The following is a 25,839-nucleotide window of genomic DNA, read 5'->3' as shown; positions in this document are numbered from 1 at the left end:
AGTATAATTTGCAAATTTATATTCTCGGACAGGCTATCTTGTGCACAGGGAGAGTTATGCTAATGTTTGTGTACATGTAAAATTACTACATGATGTATGACTGTGTTAGTAAAATTGGCATGTCAGCGGTTTGACATTTGGTTGCATAAAATGTACAATTTCTTTGGCAAACCATTATGCTCAGTGTACATACATTCCTATATAATATATGCCAGGGCAAAACGAGGTCTGAGATATATTCAGTGACAGTGTTTATCCAGGTACCCTTTAATTATTGTGTTTGTGTCACTTTGGAATGTCACAGTAATTATTGTGTTTGTGTCACTTTGGAATGTCACAGATGTTTTGTTTAATCTGCAAGGTGAAAGTCAATAAAATATGTCAACAAGAATTATGCAGGTATAGAAGAAAGGCACTGGACACTATTGGTAATAACTCAAAATAATTGTAAGGATAAAAACTTGATAATGAGCAACAGAGATAGCTGTTGATAGTATAAAACATTGTGAGAAGCAGCTCCCTCTGAAGCATATCGTAGTGTTTGAGAAAGTAGTAATTTCTCAGTAAAACATTTGAATTGATTTCGCGACCTCTGAAAGCACTCAACTTTGTGTGACAAGGGTGTTTTTTCTTCCTTTGTTATCTTGCAACTCGACAACCTATTGAGTTCAAATTTTCATGGGTTTGTTATTCTGTGCATACGTTGAGATACACCAAGTGAGAAGACTTGTCTTTGACAATTACCATAGGATTCTATCACTTTAAAGTGTGAAGTAATTTTACTTTATGCGCTGCTTGGGAGCTAGATTCATAATATTCCGCATTACAGCAACCGTATCAATGTGCTTTAGTGCCCTGGTCACTGGGCAAATTGCACTCCTGCAATCTTTCGTATAACTCCATGGGGAGCGTATTTCAGCCCAGAGTTGCCAGGGCACTCCAAAGGTTTTTTCATACACAATATCAACCTAGACTCATGCAGGTATCCATATACCCCTGGGTGAGGTGAAGCACTTACAGTGACATTAAACTTAAGGACACAAGTGTCATGACCGGGATTCGAACTTACACTCAGCTTACACTCAGATGAATTGAATTCGATGCTCTAAACCACTCGGCCATGCAGGACAATCTTGTCTCATTGCCAATATTGACACGCTTATCAAGTGCAAACATTAGAGATTCAGGCAGAAAGCCTTGGAGCATTATCAACAGATTAAGTATTGTTCGCTTTATCAATTTCTTTTGCTAGGTATCATGAAATACAATGCATATACATGGATCTCTGCCTGATGTGTAATTCCAAACAGACAAGCTGCTGATAATATCAGTTGAGACTTTGTACAAAGCCTGACGTGTTACATGTAATTGCATTCATGATCTTCCATCACAATATGACGCAGAAAGTTGGAGCTGTCTGTAAAAAAAAAGAAAATTATTTTGATTGTACTAAAGTGGTTTTGTATGTTAACACCACTGCGTTTTTCTAAAATATCATTAAATATCATTAATATTTATCATAAATATCATTAAATATCATTAATATATTTTATTTTTTTTTTTACTATATAATAGTTATGTTTTTCAATGACCTGTTTTTAAACTGTGCGTTTCGGCTTTTTAGCCGCTGTATTGCAGTGTTTTAATAAATAAACCATGAATAATAATAATAATAAAATAAGGTACACTGTACATAAACTGTGTACCTGTAAGCACATATTATCCAGCAAGCCAGAATCCTTCCTTTTGATGGTGTCGTCTGGCGTGCAATGGTCGGAAAGGAGGATGAAAATACCCAGTGGAATACTACCACAATGCATGGTTAATGACTAAAGCCGTCAAATCTATCAAATCTATCCTCCACTGACACTACAAACTTAAATAATATATTTGGGTGATAATTCCTGGTTATGGCAGTTACGGTTTGAATTGCTTCTGACTTCCCCTCCCCCCCCCCTCACCTGAACAACATGGAGACCACCAATTTAGGTCTAGAGTAGCTCATTTGTTGAACTGTCAGCACATTGATCTGGAGGTCGTTGGTTCAAATCATTTAATATTCAATATTTTTTTGTTCAACCCAAAATTATATAAACTTGTATAAAAATTTGGCTGGTAACCTATGTATTCTTACCAGAATGACTGTGTCTAGCGAACATGTGGTGCTTAGCGAAATATTCAAAAGAAGACAATATCTATGTCTGAAAAGTATAAGTAAACAGTGACCTGGACCCCCTCCCCCATCCTATGTGACATGAACATTGCACAGTTCAGCTACCAATTTCTGCTCTGCAAACACAGTTTCTATGCATTTCAAATTAGTTTGCACAGTGGTTTTATGCATTTTGTGTGAGGCTCTAACCCATGTTTTTTTCTTCTTGTTAAGTGATTTCAGTTGTTTCATATCTGTTTTTTGTCATTTTTTTGCTTGCAGTCTAACCGGAAGAACAAAAAGGAGTATCAACCTGGGATCCTACAACTATCTTGGATTTGCCGAAAACACTGGAGCCAGATCTCAGATGGTAGAAAGGGGAACTAAAGAATATGGATCAGGGATATGCAGTCCAAGAAGAGAACTAGGTATGGGTTAGATCTAGGAATCATTGCAATTGATCCAATTTCACATACATTTCTACATATATATCTTACATGAATATTTTAATAGAACTATTGGGGTGTATTTTGGGTATATTGGGGTGCGTGGCAGGGCTTGAATTTAGGGTAAAATTCCACAAGACCAGGGGTGGATTTCACATTTCACAAAGAGTTAAGACTAGTCCTAACTTTTAAAGAGTGGCTATCTTTGTGAAATCAACCCAGAATCTAAATGAGAAAGAACTTAACATATATTTTTATTTATTTAAATAAGCACTAAGAGGAGATTAATCTTAGTCTTTATGGGTAAGAATGCTTTGTGACTGAACGGAATTGGAAGACATTTACCAGACTCCAAGTCAACATTTGAACATAATATTTTTATTTTTATTTTTTTTACAAGACAGTTAAAATATGTCTTACATACATGCAAAAAGTTATATAATCAAATTCTATTTGGTTTATAACTTGTTGTACAGGTATATCATTCTGTGATTTATGGCAGCATGAAAATAAATAAACCGTGTTGTTGTTATATTCATGAGCTGGTGGACTTGTCCAGTCCTTTGTTTTCCGACCTGTAGCTAAATTCGCCTTTGTTTGGTCTGGTGTAAAATATTGAAGCCCTGCAAAAAGGGGGTGGGGGGCAGTGATACATATAAAAAAATTATATTTGAATATAATAGTACATTTATGTACTTCATACCAAACTAAGTTCAGGGTGGATCATGAGTGGTGAATTTTTTAACGACTGCTTTGAAAATAAGAAATGTTCAGGTTGCTGGTTGCACTTAGAGTTTTGTTTTTTGTTTTTTTTTACCAGTCAGTCATACTTATTAACCATAGAGGTAGAAATAGAGTTGTACACATTAAACTGTCAGTGTCAAAGATTTACTCACACAGGACAAAAAAAAACCAGCATGCTGTGCAATGCTTTTGTACCAAAGTTGGCTGCTGGTAGTGCATGCTTTCCTTGCATGACTCTAGCCTTCTGAGTGGCTCACACAATCATCACCTGATCACTGCCAATACCAGTAGTACACTCGTTGTTCTGGATGACTCACACACACTGCACACTGAACCATGGCTGTAGTGCATGATCAGATGTTCAGTGGTATTGTCGTATTTGTAGTGCAGAGTTCATGCAGGAACAACAGTACCAGTCTATAAATACCATGGAATTCCTGTGTGATCTCTGTGCATGTTTGTCTATTCAAACTGTTGGAGATGATGCAACCTGTCTGGTTTGAACAGATGTTAATGTTGGTTTGCATATTCATGCCCCTCACCTACCCCCAGGTTAAATTTTTGAAAGCCAATATTTATAATTAAAAAAAAAAACTGAATATTTATGTACACAACTGTTTTGGACGAGGTGGTTGCGGACAGTTTTGACTAATGCAAACCCAGTATTACACCCAGACCATGCCCTCTTTAGACCTTTTTATCACGGTGTGGCCATCTTGATTTTACTCCATTCCAACTCATTGTAACCAAACTGAGGTTGGATGAAATAATAGTCTGGTGCCATGTTTGTGCAATGAGTGTTAGCATTCATTACCGTTATGGAAACAGGGAACATGACCAAGATGGTGACAGCGTGATAAAGGTCTATTGCCATGGTCCTTGGCCTTGGAGTGCTTTCAAAAAATCCCCGTAGATTTTCCTTATGTTTTTCCGGTGGAAAAGCCCTTTGCAAAATGAAAATGACCATGCCCATTTCAAAGATGAAGTTCCAGGTCTTAACTGTGTCAGGGATTGGGGTTGGGGTCATAGGTAACTAGGGCTATTTTCTTTCTCTAGTGGCTCTGCAAAACCAGATATGAATTTTAAAATAGAATTGCTACCCTCCCCCCACCCCAGAAAAATAAACTCAATGATTTACATGATAGCAAAAATTGTTTCTGAAAAAAAAGGGAAAATCTCAGATTTTGTTAGCCTACCAAAGGGTGCAGTTGGGTCTTTGCAATTTGTTTTAAATGTAACCTAGAATTTATCAACATTTACATCTCTTCATTAGAGAGGCCCTATAATCCTACATGTACATTATTGATGCAACATTCATACAGCATTCATACAGAAAGCGTGGCTTAATCTTGGCTTTTTATAGTTTTATGGCGTGAAGTAATTGAGTTTAATTACTCTATGGTTTAATAGACTTTACTCTGGAGCAGTTTTTTATGATGGAAATGTACAGTATCTTCCATTGGGTAACTCGATATGTTTTATGTTGTTATGACACCAGAGACTCATAAATTTCAGCTCCAATGATTGATGTGGTGTAGGAAAACAAACATGGAAGGACTTATGAAACTATGAAATGGTTTGTGATATTGACCCCTTGAACGCACGTCACACGCGGCGACTGTGCAAAGCTCACCATTTTGGTGGTCATTAGGTTTGCGTGTAAGGGCCACGTCGCCTAAAATGCGCACTTCACTGAATAAAGCACAGTGACATTGACCATTAAAATGGCGCATCCAAGATTATTCTGATGATGACGTCAGGTGAAATGGGTCAATACATGGAGCATGTTCTTCTTTGCAATTTGTTTGCAGTATCAAAGATCCACCCAGCTTACATTTAAAGAGCCAATAAAGGATGATCTCAATACGTCATCTATTACCTTTTTATGGCCAAATAGACATCGCAGATACCAGTTAATAATCATTTTACTTTCAAAACTTGCATTTAGTTATAATAACTTGAGTCAAAAATGCACCCGGCCGCGCGGCTTAGCCGAGAGTCAAAAACGGCTTATCTATAATAATGACCCTGGAAGCCAGTGACGAATTTCCCCTATTGGTTTTGAACACAGTTCTCCAGCTTTGGCATTTCCACACCAAATAGCCGCCACTGACGTCACAAATTCCTTTGTCGCGCGGGTTTGTTTGACCCCACATTTTTCAGAAATTTGGCTTGGAGCGTTCTGGAGAAAACCCATTTTTACCATGTTTTAACGTGAGGTAAGAGACTCGTTATATTTTTTATGTTTCCTGGATAACCTGCAGCTGTTAGAAAACTGTAATATCTATATATTTGAGATCATCCTTTATTGGCTGTTTAAGTGACTGTGCTTCCCTGTGATCCTTTTCGGTCTCAGTAATCAATATGTGCACATTTTTGTTTGCCTTCAGGGAACCTGGCTATTCATTCTGAGCTGGACCGCCTGGTAACCCGTTTCACTGGTAAGGAGGATGCTGTTACGTTTGCCATGGGGTTTGCTACCAACGCTTTGAACATTCCCTCTCTAGTTGGGAAGGTGAGTAGTAGAATGCTGTTCTCAGTGAAATTCTCATCAGTGGTGTACCTTGTATACTAATACCCTTACCATTCTAAATGCAACAATACACACCAAATGGAACTAAATGCTGCAATCTGTTGCATTGGGCAGTCAACTCGGGTGTCATTCTTTGACTGAATTTGTTAAATTCAGCAGGCAAGTGACTTCATATTGGTGATGCATATTGTTGTAATTGGCAGTCAACTTTGGTGCATTTTGCAGAGTTCATGGTCCGAACAATAAACCCAAGTCACCACAACACTCTATGTGCATAGTGTTGGAAGTGTCATGGCCAAGCGGTTAAGAGCACCGAATTCAAACTCTGGTGTTTCTGAGTGTGGGTTCGAATCCCCAGCCGTGACACTTGTGTCCTTAAGCAAGACACTTGACCATTGCTTCGTCCTTCGGATGGGACGTAAATCCGTTGGTCCCATGTGTTGTGTAACACATGTAAAAGAACCCAGTGCACTTATTGAAAAGAGAAGGGGTTCGCCCCGGTGTTTCTGGTTGTGGATGCTTAATGTGCCGTAGCATTGTAAACCCTTATATTATAAGTGCTACATAATTGGGTCTCAGAATCCATCACTGCAAAAACCTATCTTTCTGAAAGACTTTGATGTTATTATTATATAGCAGGGCAAACAACTTGATAAGTCCTAATAACATAAACAACATGCATGCACAATGCAACAAAATCCCTTGTTACATTTTGTTGCATTTGGTTTCAACTGTGATGCATTCTGATGTATTTGGCAGGGTATGTAGAGCGACCCTATGGGTGGTTAGGGTTTGTCTTCCAAAGTGTTGGATACAGAGGAGGGGGAGGATGCTCGGAGTCACCTTCGAGTAGGGGGTCATCTTCTAAGTGGGTCTTATATATCTTTCATGGCTCTGCCTGCTTTTTAAACAAATTGATGATTCCTTTGGTGCTCAGAATCATCTGCGAGAGGGGGGGTGGGTCTTATAAGGGTGTCTGATATTTCCTACATAGCTCCACCTGCTTTGTGGACAGAATGATGAGTGCTTTGCGATGTCTTCAGATGTGATAAAGTGCTATTTAAATTATTTTATTATTCAAGTTTTCATTGCATAGTAATAAAAAATTATTTATCTTAGAATGATTAATTATCTTAGAATGATTAATGTAGTGTGTAGGAAATCCTATGAAGCGATCCTCTCTAATCAGTGATTGATATCTTGATGATAGTACAGTTTTGATTTATTTTCACTTCTCTTGTCTATAAACTGATTTTATCCTTATTCCATCAGGGCTGTCTTGTAGTCAGTGACAAGCTCAACCATGCCTCTATCGTTCTGGGAACTCGACTTTCCGGTGCAGTGGTCCGAGTCTTTGAACACAATGGTAGGTACAGCATAGTGTTCAGAATCTAGAGAATGGTTCTGTTTGTTGAGGATACAGCTCTCACAATTAAACAACCTGTCACAATTTAACAACCTGTGAAGAAATTTAGAAATTTGTGTTATCAAAATCAATTAAACATTTTGGAAAAAAAATCACATAAAATGGCTCAGTCAAAAAAGCACTCCAAAGTAGCCCTTGATGAAATTCACACAAAACAAATTTGTTGATTTTTATGCACCAAGTAATAAACCACCACAAGGGAAACTGACTGATTAAATATTAATAGTAAAATTGTTGATTGTTTTTTAATGAGGTATTTTTGTATCCCGCGCAATGTAACCCTGAACAGCTTTTGCTATTGTTAGAGCAAACAGTCTGTCAAATATTCTAATAAGAAGATAAATATTGTAATGAGGTTGTGGGTAGCTATTAGCTACCTTAGAATCATGATAATCTTCCAAACACCCCCTTGGGGTTATTTTATAAGAAGCAACCACAGTACAGGGCGTATGGTTAATCATAGAGCAAGGACAATCTATGGGTAAATTTTCACTCCATACCTGTAGCCACAATTACTGTACCTGGTGTTTATGCAAAGCAAGGACAGGGTTCGGTGATGTATCAGTAATCAGCCCACAGCAAAACATTACTTAGTGGAGTCATGTTAGTGGGTGTTGGATGGGTAGGGTTATTCAAGAGAGACCTTGGGCTGTATGGGCTGATTCAATTGGGTATTTGACATGGTTAACTGCTCAATCTTCCTAACTTAACCATTTAGAGACCACAGCGGTTTGTACCAAATGCGCAGAGCGGCCGCAATAGTTGGAAAAAAAATTCTCAAACTTTGGGGTCAAAGAAAAGGTTTGGGACTGAATTGACATTTTCCAATGTTTCCCGTGTTAACGTAGAATCAGTCCACAGCAAAACATTACTGAGTGGAATCATGTTAGTGGTTGTTAGATGGGTAGGGTTATTCAAGAAAGACCTTGGGCTGTACATGGGCTGATTCAATGTGCGTGTTTGACATGGTTAATTTCTCTATCTTCACTTTTTAACCATATAGAGACCATAGCGGCTGCAAACAGCTTGTACCAAATGCTCAGAGCAGCCGCAAACGGCCAGAATATTTGACCAACTTTTTTTCCAACATTGGTGTCAAAGAAAATATTTGGGACTGAGCTGACATTTTCCAATGTTTCCCAGGTGAACATAGAATCTACATCTCAAATACAAAATTGTTTCTTTTTAATTTTCATGACATTTTAACTGAAAACAGCAGTGCAAAAAAAATCAACAAGATTAGCAATGTCTGGGTGTATTGAGATGATTATACAGTAATAAATAGTCTTTAAAGGCTTAATGGCTGGCTGAACACTTTAACGTGACCTTCAGTAGCTACAGACATGTTCACATGCATTACTGAGCAGAGTATACTTATACAAAATATTTGTTGCATAAGAGCAAACTGAGGGACTGTCAGTTCTATACAACAGATAGACATGGGATGATCTAGCCTTGGCCAGTAGAGGGCGCTAGTCCTCTACAGCAATGGATTTTAGCTACAAATGATGAATACAGATATTGGACTAGATTCCTGGGCCCAAGTTCATATGGGGCTGCTGAAGGGCATACACTTTCTCAGCACGAGACAATTTTGCTTGCTGGACAGAAGTTATCAAATGAAGTAACATGTGTGCACAGTTTGTGACTGGTGTCCTGTTTTATTAGTTTTGCGAGAACCAACATTTTCTGCTTTAAAGCTTTGCATTTTTTCTTTGAATCCTGGAGGGTAAACAAAAAAAGATAAATTGAGCAAATTATTCAGTAATGTTGCTCCAATGAAGCAATTTTTTGTAATTTATGTGTTCCCTGTGGTGATTTCCACCATTTATTTGCAATTATTACACACATTTTGGTGGAATCTTTAAACTTTTTTGTACTTTATTTTAAATTGGTGTTGATTGTGTATGCCAAAAATTAGTGTTGATTGTGTATGCCAAAATTACCGAGCTGTTATAGGGCAATGTATTCTATCATTGGGTTTGTGAAGCAAACCATCCTTCCAATCTTCCCTCTGTGCCTCTACCTATCTCCAGTTCTTGTGTATTTCAGCTTTTTTCCCTGTACTGCTGCACTTTGGACCTCCCTACCTGTATCTTGTTTTACATCATCTTGCAATTTATCTGCAGTTTAAGATGAATGTGAACAAGTACCTTCTCTCTCTTGACATTGTCTCCTTTTTAGCCTTTACCAGAGCCCCCCTTCTCTCTTGTGTTGGGTGACTTTTCATAGAAATATACAAAATTCAATTAAAATAACTAAGATACATTATTTTGTTTCCGTTTTTGTTTGCGTTTAGATATGGAGAGTCTTGAGACGGTTATAAGGAAAGCCATCGTGGACGGTCAACCTCGCTCCCACAGACCCTGGAAGAAGATCCTTATCCTGGTAGAGGGAATCTACAGGTGAGTCAAAGGTTGACAATGTTCATAGACCACGGCACATTCACTCCTAAAATGGCCTATCATTCTGTGGTGTCATTGGCAACGGATCATGCCGGTACTTTGCTAGACTGAACCTTTCAGAAACAATTTTATTGGCAGACTGTAGACTGAACCTTTCGGTTATATAGACCCCTTACTCAACATGCATTGCACTCACTTGCACCTATCTTGTCCACCATTTTGGGGAGTTAAAATTGTACACAAAGGCCCAAAATGATAGAAAAGGCAGACATATGCATTTTTAGGAGGTGCATTCTGCATGCAAAGGTATGCAGTAACTGACTGAGATTCCATGATTCCATGTACAGCTACAGGCCAGAACCCAATTCGATAGAGCTGCTTAACCAACAAGCTCTGACTGGTATCGGATCCTGCTTATTTTTGCAAAGCAGAAAATGTACAAGCGATTTTTTTCTGCTTAAAGGATTTGGGTACTTTTTCAAAATGTCCATAGATTTACATCAAACTTACAGGGTTTGAAGATAATGATAGTGGAAAGTTTCCCTTCAAATATTACTTACTGAGATGCTGTAGTTTTTGAGAAATGAGTAAAACAATGTAATGAAAATACGTTTGTAAGTGCTTAAAATAATTTTCGTTTCATGAAAAATTATGTTCATGACATTGTTTTACTCATTACCCAAAAACTACAGCACATCAGCTCGTAAAATAATTTTCAGGGAAGCTTTCTACTATCATTATCTTCAAACTGTGTAAGTTTAGTGTAAATCTGTGGACATTGTGTTTTTTGTCCTACAAAAAGTACATACACCCTTTAAGCAGCTCTAGAAAATTTGGCCCTGCTTCGATGATAGCGCACCTTTAAGTGTGAGACACGATGCTGTTACAACTTTGCATATTTAAGTTGGGGGGGGGGGGGAATGGCTGTATTTCTATGCTCAGTCTCAAATTGATTATTTGATTACAACTTTAATTTCTTGTAGCATGGAGGGTTCTATGGTTCGTCTTCCAGAAGTCATTGCCCTGAAGAAGAAGTACAAGTGCTACTTGTACCTGGATGAGGCACACAGTATAGGGGCGATGGGGCGCACAGGGCGGGGCATCGTGGAATATTTTGGCGTCAATCCAGATGATGTGGATGTGATGATGGGAACATTCTCCAAGAGTTTTGGGGCGTGCGGAGGATACCTGGCAGGCAGCAAGGTTGGTTGACAAACTGCAAGATAACTCGACCTTTCCAACACATTCTGTCATGTTTCTCGTGTTCAACGGCAGTAATGGATACTGTTTCTTTTGATACCAGGAAGGGATCAGACTACATTATACTTCCCGGACTCAATCTAATTATGGCAATTTTTTTTAAAGTAATGTTTTAATTTGTGGAAAGATTCCCAGGTTTGACTGAGTTGATATTTTTTTGAAATATAAACATTATTTTGCATTTAATGTAATTTACTCCACTTAGATTTAGCTGTTTTTACTTATTTAAATTATTATTTCTTCTTTAATGATAGTTGTATGTAGGGCCTTGATGGTTAAGACTCAATCCAGTAAAGGTTTGCAGTAACACCATGTACTTTTACAAATTTATGAGTTGTGGTGGGTCTGAAACGTTTTTTTTTCAAGAGTTTGACGTCACAAAATGTGCAATGAACAACTCACTCAATTTGAAATGTCCTCAACTCTTTAAAACATTCCCTGTGTAATACACCTCTCTTAATACTTATGCATGATGTCATAATTTCTTGCCCAAAATGAAGCTATGGGCGCACGTCCCCCATCACTTGCAGTGGCTGCGCCCATCGCCTAGTTTTGGATTAGCATTGTGACGTACCTCATAGGATAATATAAGAAAGGCGTATGGGGTTGTGACACATGAAGTATGTAGCCGGCTCAGCACGTGAAAGCTTTCAATTTGCAGCAGTGGTTGATTACAGATGATGACTATTGTATTTGTTTTCCTACTTGCAGGAGCTGATTGCTCGTGTGAGGACCAAGTCACACAGCGCTGCATATGGATGCCCTATGGCGCCCCCAGTGGTCAAACAGGTCATAGCTAGCATGAAGACCATCATGGGAGAGGATGGGACCACTGTGGGTAAGATTACACATCCTTTGTCCACAGAGTTTGAAGGCCACATTCGGGAGATAAATCTGAATTTTTTCTTGAAATGAATTGAATTAATCTTTGATTAAGTAGAATTTCCACCAGTAACACGTAGTCAAGTTGGTGTAATGTTTTCTTTCCACACCTTCCATCACTAGGACCCTGAGTTGAATCCTGCCAGGGCACTACTTGATTGCGTGGGTTTTCCCTGATTATACATTTTTGGGTTTTCCACATTTGCTTAAACTGAAAATTCCTTCTTTGACTATTCTCCATGTTAAAATCGCTTTTCTGAGACTCCTCGGCTTCATAACCAGAAAATAAAACTGATGAACACTTGAAGTATCTTGATTGCTAAGACAAGAGTTTGCAAACTTTGTTTTGTGCCGAGCCAATTCGCCAACGAGACTCAGGATACAAACATAGCCATCAGTAACTGATCCATTTCATTTTATGTCTGTCTGACTAGGTGTCAACCGTATAAGTCGTTTGGCATGGAACACCAGGTATTTCCGTTACCGCTTGAGAGAGTTGGGATTCATCTTCTATGGAAACGAGGACTCTCCAGTTGTTCCTCTCCTCATCTTTATACCTTCTAAAGTACCGTGAGTAACACCTCTCCCTCCCCCAACCACCCCACATTGTAAAGTTAAGACTTAAATAGTAACTACCCCCCCCCCCTCCCAAATCCTTTCCGTTCCCAATAACCTGGCCAAATCAAGTCCCCAAAAGTCCCATCAAAATTTGGAAGGCTCAAGCGAAAATGAAGGAATCTTTGTCCTAGTTGATGGAATGTGTTGCATCCAGCATGCTCCTCGGTTCATACTTGATTTGGAAGCAAATGTGAAGCAAATTACATGACGCAAACAATCAGGTACATGCTGTTTTCGGATTGTGACACAAGAAAATTCCCTTCGCTTTCGAGTCTCGGTAAAATTATCAAGAACCAGGCCTCGTTAGGTTTAAACCACTAGTTGAAAACCTCTTCACCACACATTGATTCCCATATTAAAATTGTGGCAATATCAGCTTTTATTAAAGTTGCCTCTATCTACTGAGCAGGCTCAGAATCTAGTTAGTAAGACATTTGCTCTAAAATGGCAAAAGGCATGGATTCAAATCCCACCCGAGTTTTAAGCTTTTTTTACAGGACTATTGGAAGCACTGAGTATACAGAGCAAAACACTCATCGGTTATGTGTAAAACACTAATATTATTGCATGGATTATTATTGTTGTCTCCACAGTGCATTCAGCCGTGAGTGTCGCAAGCGTGGTCTCGGTATCGTTGTGTGCGTGTTTCCCGCTACCCCATTGGTGGAGAGTAGAGCAAGAATCTGTCTGTCGGCTGCTCATACCAAAGAAATGCTGGACGAGGTAAGTTGTGTGTTCCCTTGCATAAGTTAAAGGAACGTTACAGAATTGGTAAGAAAACAAAATCGCGAAGATCACAGATCCACATCAAACTTACATGGTCTAATGATGATGATAGTAGGAAACATCCCTTGAATTATTTGTCTGAAATTTCATTTTTGATGAGAAATAAAAAATCTAACTTCGCGTTTGGAGTTTATCGCTCAGTGAGCGTTTATTCATTTTTGTTTTGGAACCATGCAATGCAAAATTTGTAATCGGTTTTTCACTTTTCTCTCATGACCAAGATGGTCAATCGATCTTGAACTTCTACAGGTTTGTCACTTTATGTACATGGTGGATTACATAAAGTGCTTCCACCACCAGCAACCTTTTTGATAGCAAAACCAACTCTGTAATGTTCCTTTAAAAAGCAATGGAGACATTTTCAGATCAGATATTGTTTTCCTCAGCAGGGATGTGATTTCCCTGTTTTTATACAGAAATCTATATTTTTTACAAACCCCTTTTTTGTTGTTCTTCATTTCGATGAAATTCATAAAACATGAAGATGAAACCATATAGAACGCCCGAGATAACAGAGTAAACCAAAGATTAATGTATTTAAGCAGGCTTCGAGCTCACAAGCTTTTGTGCTCTCTCAAGTTTTCATGCTTTCAGCTCACAGTACAGGTTTCTTTTAAACATCCTATCACATCCTTGCCTCAGGCATTTTAGGGATAATATTCCACAAAAGAAAATGTCAACGGTATACATGTGTCTAGGAGACGTAGACTCTCTTTAAAAATGCACCCAATGTTTGAGATTGTTCAACACAATAATGTCAATATATAAAGATGAGTTCCGGAATGCCTAAAGCCTACTGAATATGGCAACCAATAAAGTCATTTTTTTTTGTACCTGGGCCAGACGTATTGTTATGAATTTCTTTTGAAGAAAACAATCCTAATTCTTTTTAACAGGCTCTTGATATTATCGATGAGGTTGGTGACATGTTGAACTGCAAGATATCCAAGCTTCCAAAACCCCCACCACGAGAATGGGACGACCAACCACCATTTGAAGAGGAGTTTTCCTAGATCCCTGGAGGAAAGGGTTTATATCAAAAGAGTGTAGATAGTGTCCAAATGTCTGGACGTCTTCAATTTATTCGTGACGGACTTAAAATGTTTCACTTAAGAAAGAAAGTCAATGCAATGAGGTGTCAAGTTCATATCCATCTTTTGTTAGTTTTACTTTGTTCAACCCAACAATAATTAAATTTTGCTCAGTCAGTTTTCCCTATTGTTTATCACTTGATAATTAAAAGTTCATAGCAGTACCAATCCCTCCAAGGATATCTCTTGTCTGAAATATTATCAAAGTTAAGGAAGTGTTATTTGAAAAACCCCAAATAGCTATTGCTTAATTTAATTGCCGCAATTAAAATGAGCCCATATTTTGAAGAAGTGGATTCCGGGGTGTTTTTTCTAGAAAACGTGGCCTCCTATTTTGCTGAAAAATTTACAAGATGGCTGAGTCAATGATTTATTGAATATTAGAGGATGAAAAGAAATTGATACTCTTCCAAAAACCTGATGGTGTAACAAAGATTGAGTTTTAAAAACAGATTATATTTGCAATTATTACTGTACTGATAACTTATCGAACCTTTAATGTTCATTTTGTCATAACGTCCGTCGATGTCGGTTTTTTCCCATAACCGATATATCGAAAATTTAATATCGAGTATACTCGATATATCGAGTATTTCCCGCGCGCAAGATGGAAGCCTAAAAACAGCACTTGGTATACTCATGGAGGTAGAAATATATATACCGTAGACTGACAGTTTAATAGGGTTAAATTTCAACCTGTTTTTGTCTGATCCCCCGAACTTGTTTGTAGTTCATACAATTTCAAATTGCGTAGTCCCGCCCCGATTATTTCTGGTTTTACAACAAAGTATGATCGCCGCTACCGCTGGCTTGGCCATTTGGTGAACGCTCACCACAATTCTCGATTCGTGATTGGCCATGATTGGCCGTCTCAAAATGACACAGAGCCTTTGTGAGTTGCGTGACTCGCCGACATTAAGGTGTCAGTTGCCGATGCATTGACGTAGAAGTGTCAATCAAGTTGTCCGACGGGCGCCCGGACTACCTTTACGGTTGAAAATGGTTGAGATAATCATCGAAAAAAAATCACTAGAAAGTCCCGCAAAACACAGACCTACCACTCCGCGATCACAATATACAACGCACGCAGCATGCAGTCACATAGTCTCCAATAAAGGCTCGTAGTCTTTTTACTTTGCATTCTATAACAAAGGCAAGAAACATTGAATGCTAGAACGCCCTCTATTGTCGAAATAACGCAGTGCATCACGCGTTACCGCCTTGACCAAAGACTGCACGTGTCTGCGCATGCTTGGGCAAACGGGTTTTCCCCCCGAATTGCAATAACCATACACGCTGGTGTGCACGCTTAAACCGTACAAAAGCACAGTCTTCGCTGGTACGCACGCAATAGCCGCCGACAGCGTGGTCTGTGCTGCGAAGCATAAAGTTCCTCGGAAATGTTAGCTTGTTTACCGAAAACAACACAACGTGTAGGCTTTATTTGACCAAAATGACGCCATTACGAAACCTTGGATTGTTAGAAAGATTATTTTACTGTATAACGTAAGATTGTTTTCTTCCTCGTTTTGTTTTGTCTTGTTGATTCGGGGAAGTTTTTGCGGGGTGAAGACACATTGATTTTGATCACATGCGCAATGGGAAGTTGCATCTTAAACAGCCGACGGGGCAGCAGCGGCGGTTTCTTTTGAGGTTTTACCGAGCGCTCGCCGCGGGGTCGTGAACTTCTGCGGCGGGCCGGCGGCTGATGGCGAAAACACAAAGAACAAGCAGACATACTTTGTTGTAAAACGTATTTTATTTAATAGAGCAACTCAAAATGATGAAACTACATAACGACGACGGCTTTTCTAATACTCAAACACAGATTTCTTTTAAATAATCGGACACTCTTTTGGTATTTTCGATATCATTTAGGAACATCGAAATTTTCAAAACATCGAAATTATTTTCGATATATCGAAAATCCGATATTACGATATGATTATAAAAGTGACATCGGCGATTTCGATGTCAAAAAAATATCGAGTTTTTGAGTATTTTCGATATATCGACGGACGTTATTTTGTCAGAAGGCAATCTATATTATTATGTTATACCCATACACCAATTTGTGCAAAAGCACATTATATTCAGTACTTTTCACAAGCCCTGTGAAATAAATCCACAAGTAAATTACTTAGGTGAGTTTCGAACCTACAACCTTTGCCACTAGGAAACAAAACAGAATTCGGGGAAATTTGATCCAGAAGTTGATCTGTACTTTTGTTAGCCTTTAAAAAATGCAACATGTAACAGGAACTTGTGAAAGGTGTTCTTTTACCGGATAAATTTTCAGTGAAGTTGCATGTGCTTTTACAAAGACAAAATGGTCGCTGTGTTAACAAATATCTTTGTTGAATTATGTTGCTTTTTGCTACCAGTAAACAGTATTATCAATTCAATTAAATAATTTAATATTCAATTCAATTGAATTTTACGACGATTCATCGGGTGTAATTTGCAAATGATTGAAATCTTTGCAATGATACCACTGGACTTAAGAATGTTTACTGCAATTTATAATAAGTAGTCAATACAGTGCACTATAATGAACGAAAGCGCTGTTTAATGAACTATCAATTGTTAGTTAGTTTTCATTAAAAAAAAGTGTGTTATTGTACCAATAATATTGCAACATTTGATAAAGGCCAGTTGTTGCTGTTTTTAGTCAGGGGATAGTCAGAGAATATTCTGCATCTTCTTTAACAAGACCAATTCCATTTTGATAATTGTATAGTTCATATTTTTAATTTTATCAGTGTTTGGATCTAAAGCAAGACTTGAAACTGTTTATGGTGATTACAGTGAGATGGAAATTTGACCTTCCCTTTGTTAAGACTGGTCCATACTTCCTGCGAATGCAAGTGCGGTACATTTTTTTACGTCACAAATTCCATTTAAATAATTTGCAACAGTTGAGCTGTGTTCAACTCCTGCAAAACACCGCTGCAAACACAGCCATAAGACGTCAACATTTGCTTTGCATTCGCAGGAAGTATGAACCGGGCTTTACGAAGAGAAGTTGAAATTTCCATCCCATTAGAATGGCTTGGACATAACACAAGAGTGGTGTTTCTGTACATCTAGATCCTTAGTGTAAATATCCAGAATTCATTTAGAATCCATCTTATGACGTGTTCCGACTCAAATTTGCTGTTCGTTTTGAGGAGCGAACTCTGAAGATGCGATTAGTACCTGTGGCGTGAGAAGACTATTTGAAGTTATTAAGTCACAAGGTGTTTGGTGTGTATAGCGGGCAGTAACATAACATTAACTTAAAATATTTTCTCTATGTTATTAATTGTGGAAGTACGTTTCATTGCTATTTGTATTTATTATATTCTATGTTATATCCATTGTAAGTTAAAAAAGGTTATCTTGTTTTCCATGAGCAGTTCTTTGATTCATTAATTTTATTATATTTATAAGTTTTGTCATTTTGTACTTCCTCGCTCGCCTGTAAATGAGTCAAATACTTTTATCTCCAGATTAATTGAATACATTGAATTGACAGAGGCTGGTTGTAAACAGTGTAAAACAGAGATTCATTGTTCCCTCGGGACAATGCCCTATTGTTTAATTGACGAGAGCATTTTTGGAATCTGTGAGTGGGACTGTGATTGCAAATGATGTCTCACAATACAGTCGGCCAATTACAGTAGCCAATTGTTGTGACCTCTTTCTCAGGTCACTGCATAAGACACAATGAATATCCGTGTTCTTTTAGAGATGCACCACCCTTCGTGCAAATTTTCCAGGAAAATGATTATATGCTTTATGACAATAGGAGACTTTTGAGACGCTGGCGGCAGCAGACATAAAAGTCTTTTTGGGGGGGTTCTGAGCGTGCATGCGCATGCTCAGTATTGAGCGTGTAGGTCTGAGCAGGTGCAATACTGTGAAAAAGGAACGTCTTTAAAGTCTCTCATTAGAGCTATTTAGTACATTTAAGGAACACGTTGCCTTGGATCGGTCGAGTTGGTCTTCGAATAAGCGTTTGAAACCGTTTGTTATCAAATGCATATGATTAGAAAGATGTTGTTAAAGTAGAATACAATGATCCACTCACATATACCTCGAAATTGCTTGTTTTTCCTTTTACTTTGCGAACCAACAGGGTCGGCCATTTATGGGAGTCAAAAATGGAAAACCGTGTTTGTCAACAAGGTAAAAGTAAAACCACGCAAGTTCGAATGATACTTGTGTGGATCATTATATTCTACATTTAAAATATCTTTCTAATCATAAGCATTTTATAACAAACTGTTGCAAATGCGTTTAAAAGACTAACTCGACCTGTCCAAGGCAACGTGTTCCTTTAATGATATTTTACACACATTTGCTACACTGGGGTGGTGCGTGTCTAATAAATTGTATTTTTTAAGAATCCAAATTTATACATTGTACATATGTAATAAGTGTATTTGTATTAGCGTGTGGGTACCTCCATTGTATTAGCTGGCAACACCAATAGGAGCTCGGATAGTGGATGTTATGTTTACAGACTGATGATAAACCAAATGTTGATATTATATAATCTGTCAATGCGCCTTATTTTTTACCGCGCGAGGGCGCTATAAATAGTATTTTTATCACTTCCAGGGGTATACGCGATTCGCCCTGCACAAATCAATAGGCGTTCTGTCACTTTTGTTGCGCCGTAGTTTCAATTTGGTGGATTATAACAGCTCCTTTAAAAGTCTAATTGTCTGTGATGGATTAGATGTCTGTGGTGGTAATGTGTGCCAATCTTTAATAACTGTTTTGGGTATGAATGAATATAACCCCGGAAGTGATTGAGAGCGCCCTCACGCGGTCAAAAATATGGCCCATAGGTGATTGGTTATGGCGTTTGGTAAGGTAATCAACATCAAGCGTTATGGGTAATGAAACCATTGCTGGCGAAAGCCCACAAATGCTGCCTGAGGAAGTCTTAAAACAATGGTACCTTAGCACTAGTGTGTCCTTTATCGTAGCATAATGTGAGATATTAGAAACTTGTCTGTAGTGTCTCGCAAATACAAAGTGTTATTGAATTTCATTGTTTTAATTTATTGCTTCAGAAAGTGACATTTAACTTGTGTTTGTTATGGTTGAAATAAGTATACTTCTCATTTTGTTCTTTTGTTATAAATGTACTTAAGCATTAGATGTGTGTTATTCAGGTGACATGAGTTATTGAAAGCATTAGTTCAATTCGCAAAGGTTTGCTCACTGAGTCTTAGATTTTATTCTTTTTTACTTTTAGTGATCAATCAATTTTTTCCCCCTTCGATATTCCCCTACAATTTCAAAAAGAGATCCTTGTGTTTTAGTTTGTGGCAATGTAGATTTTATAAAAGTGTTGTCCTTGTATATAAATGTAGTATGTCAAAGTAACTCCCGATTTCTACTGACTATAACTGTTATGAAAAAAAACATTAGAATAATCTTGGATTTACTCAAAATATGTTTGGACTGCACTTTGGAATTGCTTGAACAGAAATGTGAACCAATGGGTTCTTGCAGGAGCTAATAATAAATCTATAACAAAATAATAAAAGTGTTTTGGAAATAGGTAAGATTTGGCTTATTCTTTTACGAACAAAACAGCAGCCGATTTCACGAAACTTTACGCAACTGCGTAAGTGCACTTGCGCAACATTTATGGCGCCACTTACGCCAAAAACATTGCGCAAGTGGACTTATGCAGTTGCGTAAAGTTTTGTGAAATCTGCTGCAGGTGTCTTAACAGTCTGCTGCAGGTGTCTTAAATCTGCTGCAGGTGTCTTGGCAGCAGGGGAAATGTAAAGTAAAAGTATTCAAGATTTGTTAATTGAAGATTAAAGTATTTAAACTTAGTTTATTGTGTGCTGACTGATCAGGCCCCATGTCATAAAGCTGTTTCGCAGAAAAGTACTGCTAAGCAACAACAAAATGAGTTGGGCACTTCAAGACAAATGTTTGCTGGTTACCTGTTTATGCTAAGCATTTTTCTTTGCTTAGCAAGTTTCTGAGTTTACTTGCTTCACTGATGAAATTAAGCCTAGATGTTGCTTACCCATGAATAAGGTGCTTACAGCGACCTGCGAACCACAGGATTTATATGGGCTGAAATCATAGAATTTTCATAATAGCAGCATAATAACATTAGGCCCTGTAAATTAGTATTATTGTTTAATGTTTTCAATGTCACTATTGTTATTTATGAACAAATTGTCAAATTGTTTTAAATATAACAATGAAACTCAATAAACTTCTTTCATGAACTTTTTTCCTTTATAACTGTCTGTATTGTTGATCGAGTCCAAATCTTACACTGAACAGCTTCACAATAAATATCGCCTCCAATTTGGGGTTTTTATTATGATTATATTATCTTAAAGGGGGTAACTTGTTTGTTTGAAAATAAAGAAAATCTTTTGAATTGCCTCAAATCTTAATAATTTGAGTCCATTTAATTTCAGGTAGGGCTATAGATTGGTAAATTTTCCAAAAATGAATGACATAAAAACTTTTTCCTCCATGCTTGATGCGATACAGTGTAGCTGGGTATTTTTTGATCAATTGTTTGACTGTTTTTCAGAGGTGATTGGTTTTGGGGTGGGGTTTTTTTTTTGGGGGGGGGGGGTGCTTGGCCTGAGTGGTGTGTGTTTTTTCCTTGCTTTTCCATTCTGCTCTTAACCAATTTAACTTTTTCATATTATCATCGGAGGCATATAACAAACACGACGTATGAAGCTAAACAACGGATGGTTGTGATTAAAATACGCATGCGCAAGTTGTGATTAGTCTCTTGCAGTCGTAATGTTGTGTTTATTTTTGAGCCAATACTATTTTCTGTATTAAACCATCTAAAGTTCAACCCCGTCATGTTTTGTAACGTAACTGCTTTGGGTAAACTGTCTACTGACACCTTTTAATGGTTGGATCATGAATGGAGGTTTTCTTACCCTGTGTTCGCACTTTTTCCCAAATAAACAGTGTGATTTGCATATTCATGAATATGCATTTAGGCAGAAGTTTAACCCAGTGTTTTGCATCTCAGTTTGTTAACACGGGAGGGCGCCAAAAAGCTCTAAAAGGTGCTCATAGATTCATATCCGCAACCAATGCTTGTGCTAATTAATATTCAAAAGTTATTTTAAAAACTATTTTAAGTATCTGAACCTCTTGAAAACCAATCAAATATATTTTCGTACAACTAATAAAACATCTGATTTCTTTTCAATTTTTGGCAGGTCAGCTTTTCGGAATTTTTGCTAATTAGGCCATACCCCGGAAAAAAAACACAGACAAATAATGTGTTTTTTCCTAAACCGCTGCAAGTATGATCACTTTTTCACTTCCCAAGCCAAATAGGCCCAACCTCAAAGCCTACATTTATCACATCTCCTCAAAAGCTGAAGCACATAGCACCCAGGTTGTGATAAATTGTTTATAGGCCCCTAGCGACACAATTATTTGCATGACCCCAAAACAATATTATTAAACATAATTTGAGGGCATGGAATGATAACCCTGTTTTGCGCATGACTTTTGGTCTATAGTGGCACCCTGACAACTAATGGGGCTTATTCGTCTCTCGTCACCTCTTAGCTATTGTAAAAATATATTCCATCAAAGATAATTGAGCTAAAACAGAACACGAACAAGCATAAACAATAATATAAATTCCCCCTTTTTAAAAACCTTTTTCTTTTCAGAAGAAAGCAACAATAATAAGCCCAAATACTGTGAACAGAAACCGAGACACAAAGTCATTTATTAATATTTGGTCCGTTCCGGCCACGCCCTTCTAATTGTGTTCTTTTTAGATCTAAATAATTTGTTTTAGTGTTCGGGCGCGAGCAATTTCAAAATATACCAATACTTTTTAGCACTGACAATTAATTACGTAGGGGCTTTGAAAAGACAGGAGAATACGGGAACACAAAGTTATAATTATTACCAGGAATATCACTACCGAGTAAGCATTAATCGTAATAATTATTACGAACCGGTATATCTCATTTACGAAAAACTGCTATGATAGATAATAAGTCATGATAGTTGTATTAGGGGGGCTATAGTTCAAATGAAATGTAAGTCATTATTGTGACTTTTACTTGAATATTTACAAGATGTAGGCTTTGGTAGTAATTATTGTTACGTTGAATTACAGTTTCTTTCTTTCCTGATAATTAAAAACCGTTTGTACAGTGTTTAACCTCTAGCAAAGTGTTGTCATGTCAAGCAATAACTCAATTGCGACTTTAAGCAGGGCTTCGGTGTAATAGATGAAAGGAAATAGATAGGGCTTACCTGTTTTTAATAATATAAATCAACTCAACTTTTAAATCACCACACTGAATAATGTTTTAAAAGCATTTTCAACTCGATGCGCTTTTCAGTTAGAAGAGTCGTCTTAGGTAAATGTATACAAATTAAAAATGACACGGCATGAATTAAACTTTACTGGTTAACTTAAATCCATAAAGAAATTGAGTTTATATCAATATTGGTTTGAAAGTTTGTGACTAGTGGAAACTTTTGAAAAGTTGTCAGTGAAGCAATTTCATTGAAACCACGCAACTATTTACCGTGACATTGACATTCTTACCGATCCATAATAATCTCGACAGTAAGGAATGTTTCGTGTATGTTGAATATCTTCAATCTATCTTAAGTTTCTGTTGTATTTGTTGGTATAATTCACTCTCCCAGGCAAATTGTAAGAAACTCCAGCGCATCCCCAAAAAGGCCAGCGGGATTATTGGAGCAGACACTATAATAAGAGCATGCAAGAAATCATGGAAGATTACATTTTGACTCAGTTTAATAAGTTTTAACCATCAATTTTTTCAGAACCACTCAGGCAGGGTCCGACAACTATGTCTCAAGACCAACAGTTTTAAGAACTCGTTTTCTACCTAGCGCAATATTAACCTTTGTAACAATAGTTGGTCGAGATAACGTGGTGCATTTTTAAAATTTGTTGATTATTGTGTATTTTATGATCTGTATTATCCCCCTTTCTATTACTTTAATTTTATAAATACATTCTTGTTGTCTATTGTTTTTATGCCTCTACTTGTATTAGATTCTCCTTAAAGGCCCAACACAGGGAAAACAAATTTCATGCTGTTACCATGACAATAAATATTTCGAATCTTTGAATATCAAGTTGTCTTCAAATGCAGAAAAGCGTTAAAGTTACAGGCCTTTTACGGTTCGAATGGTTTTAGGCTTTCCTCTCTTGTTTGTCATAACAGAAGTTGCATTTTCCAATGAAAAAGGAACCAAAATCTAATAATAAACACAAACATATACATGCGCATAAACGCAGCAACATTTTCTTCAATAATTTTTATCAAGATTTTTATCACAACCATGGATGAAGAAAAATACAATATTTCCTGCCTCCATGTTACATTTATGCGGAGTTCCTTTGCCCTTCCAAATATCAGTCAACTTAATGAGTGCTGTATAAAACAAACAAAAGTACACTGAACATGGAGATCCATTGGTTGACAATTTGCATCGAAAAATTTCATTAAAAACTTTGATGTAACAAACTGTCTCCCTTCCTCCACCGTTGACAATAACTTTTGCCTCAAAAACTTAACTCTAGAATGTGAATGAAATGAAGATTCACACACAAAGTTGAAAATAAATCAGAGGAAGCTATTATTGCATTTGGTGCGTCTATTCGCACAATCTTTATTTCTTTAATGATAGGCAAATACCGTATTATTCCATTGTTGTTTATAAAAAACATTGTTAATTTGCAGTTGGAAAAAAGTTGTACAAAAGGTTAAAATGATGCAAAGAAACAATCCCTCTTCAAAGTTGTGGTTGCAGCCATTTTAACTATTATTTCTGTAATGTTGAAATTTGATTATATAACGAGGATTATAAAACCATACTTTATTGCTGACATATCTTTGATGACGAAATGTTTTATTTGTTAAAAGAAGTTTAAAAAAAGTGAAAGTGGTACCAATTTCCCTAGACGCATTTTTTTTCCACCAAAGGTTATTTCAACAATTCAAAGTACATACATACATCATAAAAGTATGGAACTTTAATCTAAACATGAGAAGAAAATGTATGCATTTGTACAATTCGTTTTGACAACAATACATAGCAGTACAACATTGTCCATGTCCAACTTGTATAATCTAGAAGAAATTGCACATTATTTTAATATATAAAGGTTCATGTAAATGATACTACAGAAACTGCTTTAAAAACAACCAAGCTTCTTTAACTGTTCCCTTTTTCCACAAATAGAAACGATAATACCACACAAAATTGTCTTGAGCCATTAATGAAAGCTGAACTTTGATGCGTTGGAAGGATGAAATCATCTGCTCTGCAACTTGGCCTTCTATCTTGAACACCCATCTGTTTGTATCCAATGGAACAGGCCAATGAAAGAATACAAAATGGAAATACATACTTAGTTGAAATTAATAAAATCATGTAGAAATTATGAGATGAGTGGCTGTGGCAAATATTTGTTTTGTTTTAGTTTATAGTTGTAATTCTCTTTTAAAGCTATTTTATGATACAAACCTACTTTTGTATGAATGTATGTATTCAGGTTTTTAATTGAATTGTGTAGTTCCCTTTGCATTGTGTATGGTTGTGTAGTTTCCCATTGACTTGTGTATGGTTGTGTAGTTTCCCATTGACTTGTGTATGGTTGTGTAGTTTCCCGTTGACTTGTGGATGGTTGTGAAGTGTCCCGTTGACTTGTGCATGGTTGTGTAGTTTCCCGTTGACTTGTGTATGGTTGTGTAGTTTCCCATTGACTTGTGCATGGTTGTGTAGTTTCCCATTGACTTGTGTATGGTTGTGTAGTTTCCCATTGACTTGTGTATGGTTGTGTAGTTTCCCATTGACTTGTGTATGGTTGTGTAGTTCCCAATTGACTTGTGTATGGTTGTGTAGTTTCCCATTGACTTGTGTATGGTTGTGTAGTTTCCCATTGACTTGTGTATGGTTGTGTAGTTTCCCATTGACTTGTGTATGGTTGTGTACTTTCCCATTGACTTGTGTATGGTTGTGTAGTTTCCCATTGACTTGTGTATGGTTGTGTAGTTTCCCATTGACTTGTGTATGGTTGTGTAGTTTCCCGTTGACTTGTGTATGGTTTTGTAGTTTCCCATTGACTTGTGTATGGTTGTGTAGTTTCCCGTTGACATATGTATGGTTGTGAAGTGTCCCATTGACTTGTGTATGGTTGTGTAGTTCCCCATTGAGTTGCGTATGGTTGTGTAGTAAATTTGAGTTGGAAACTTACCATAATTTTATAATAATAACATACCTCGATAATTTGCTGACTGAGTGAAACTAAACTGATGCCAATCCATTATCTTGGTGATGTTTTTAGCAATCGTCTCTCTCTTTCTCTCTCCCCCCCCCTCCCCCACCCCCACACACCCCCCATACCCCCCCACACCCCCACCCCCCCCCAACCCCCCACCCCCCCCCCCACACCCCCACCCCCCCCACACCCCCACCCCA

General features: G+C 37.4%; 1 protein-coding gene across 1 annotated transcript in view; it reads left to right on the top strand.

Annotated features, from left to right (window-relative positions):
- LOC139954377 (serine palmitoyltransferase 2-like) overlaps positions 1–20,739 on the top strand; it is a 32,940-nt gene extending 12,201 nt beyond the window's left edge. Inside the window, exons 4-12 of the mRNA XM_071954176.1 lie at positions 2,435–2,580; positions 5,733–5,857; positions 7,148–7,241; positions 9,601–9,706; positions 10,690–10,909; positions 11,678–11,804; positions 12,283–12,418; positions 13,060–13,189; positions 14,149–20,739. Of these exons, the coding sequence (XP_071810277.1) occupies positions 2,435–2,580; positions 5,733–5,857; positions 7,148–7,241; positions 9,601–9,706; positions 10,690–10,909; positions 11,678–11,804; positions 12,283–12,418; positions 13,060–13,189; positions 14,149–14,265 (1,201 nt within the window). The 3' untranslated portion in view covers positions 14,266–20,739. The remainder of the gene's footprint in view (positions 1–2,434; positions 2,581–5,732; positions 5,858–7,147; positions 7,242–9,600; positions 9,707–10,689; positions 10,910–11,677; positions 11,805–12,282; positions 12,419–13,059; positions 13,190–14,148) is intronic.
- The last annotated feature ends 5,100 nt before the right edge of the window (positions 20,740–25,839 follow it).

Source organism: Asterias amurensis, chromosome 1, assembly GCF_032118995.1.
Source record: "Asterias amurensis chromosome 1, ASM3211899v1".
Classification (NCBI taxonomy): Eukaryota; Metazoa; Echinodermata; class Asteroidea; order Forcipulatida; family Asteriidae; genus Asterias; species Asterias amurensis.
Note: the sequence above shows the minus strand (reverse complement) of the source record. Positions and strands in the feature narration are given on the sequence as shown.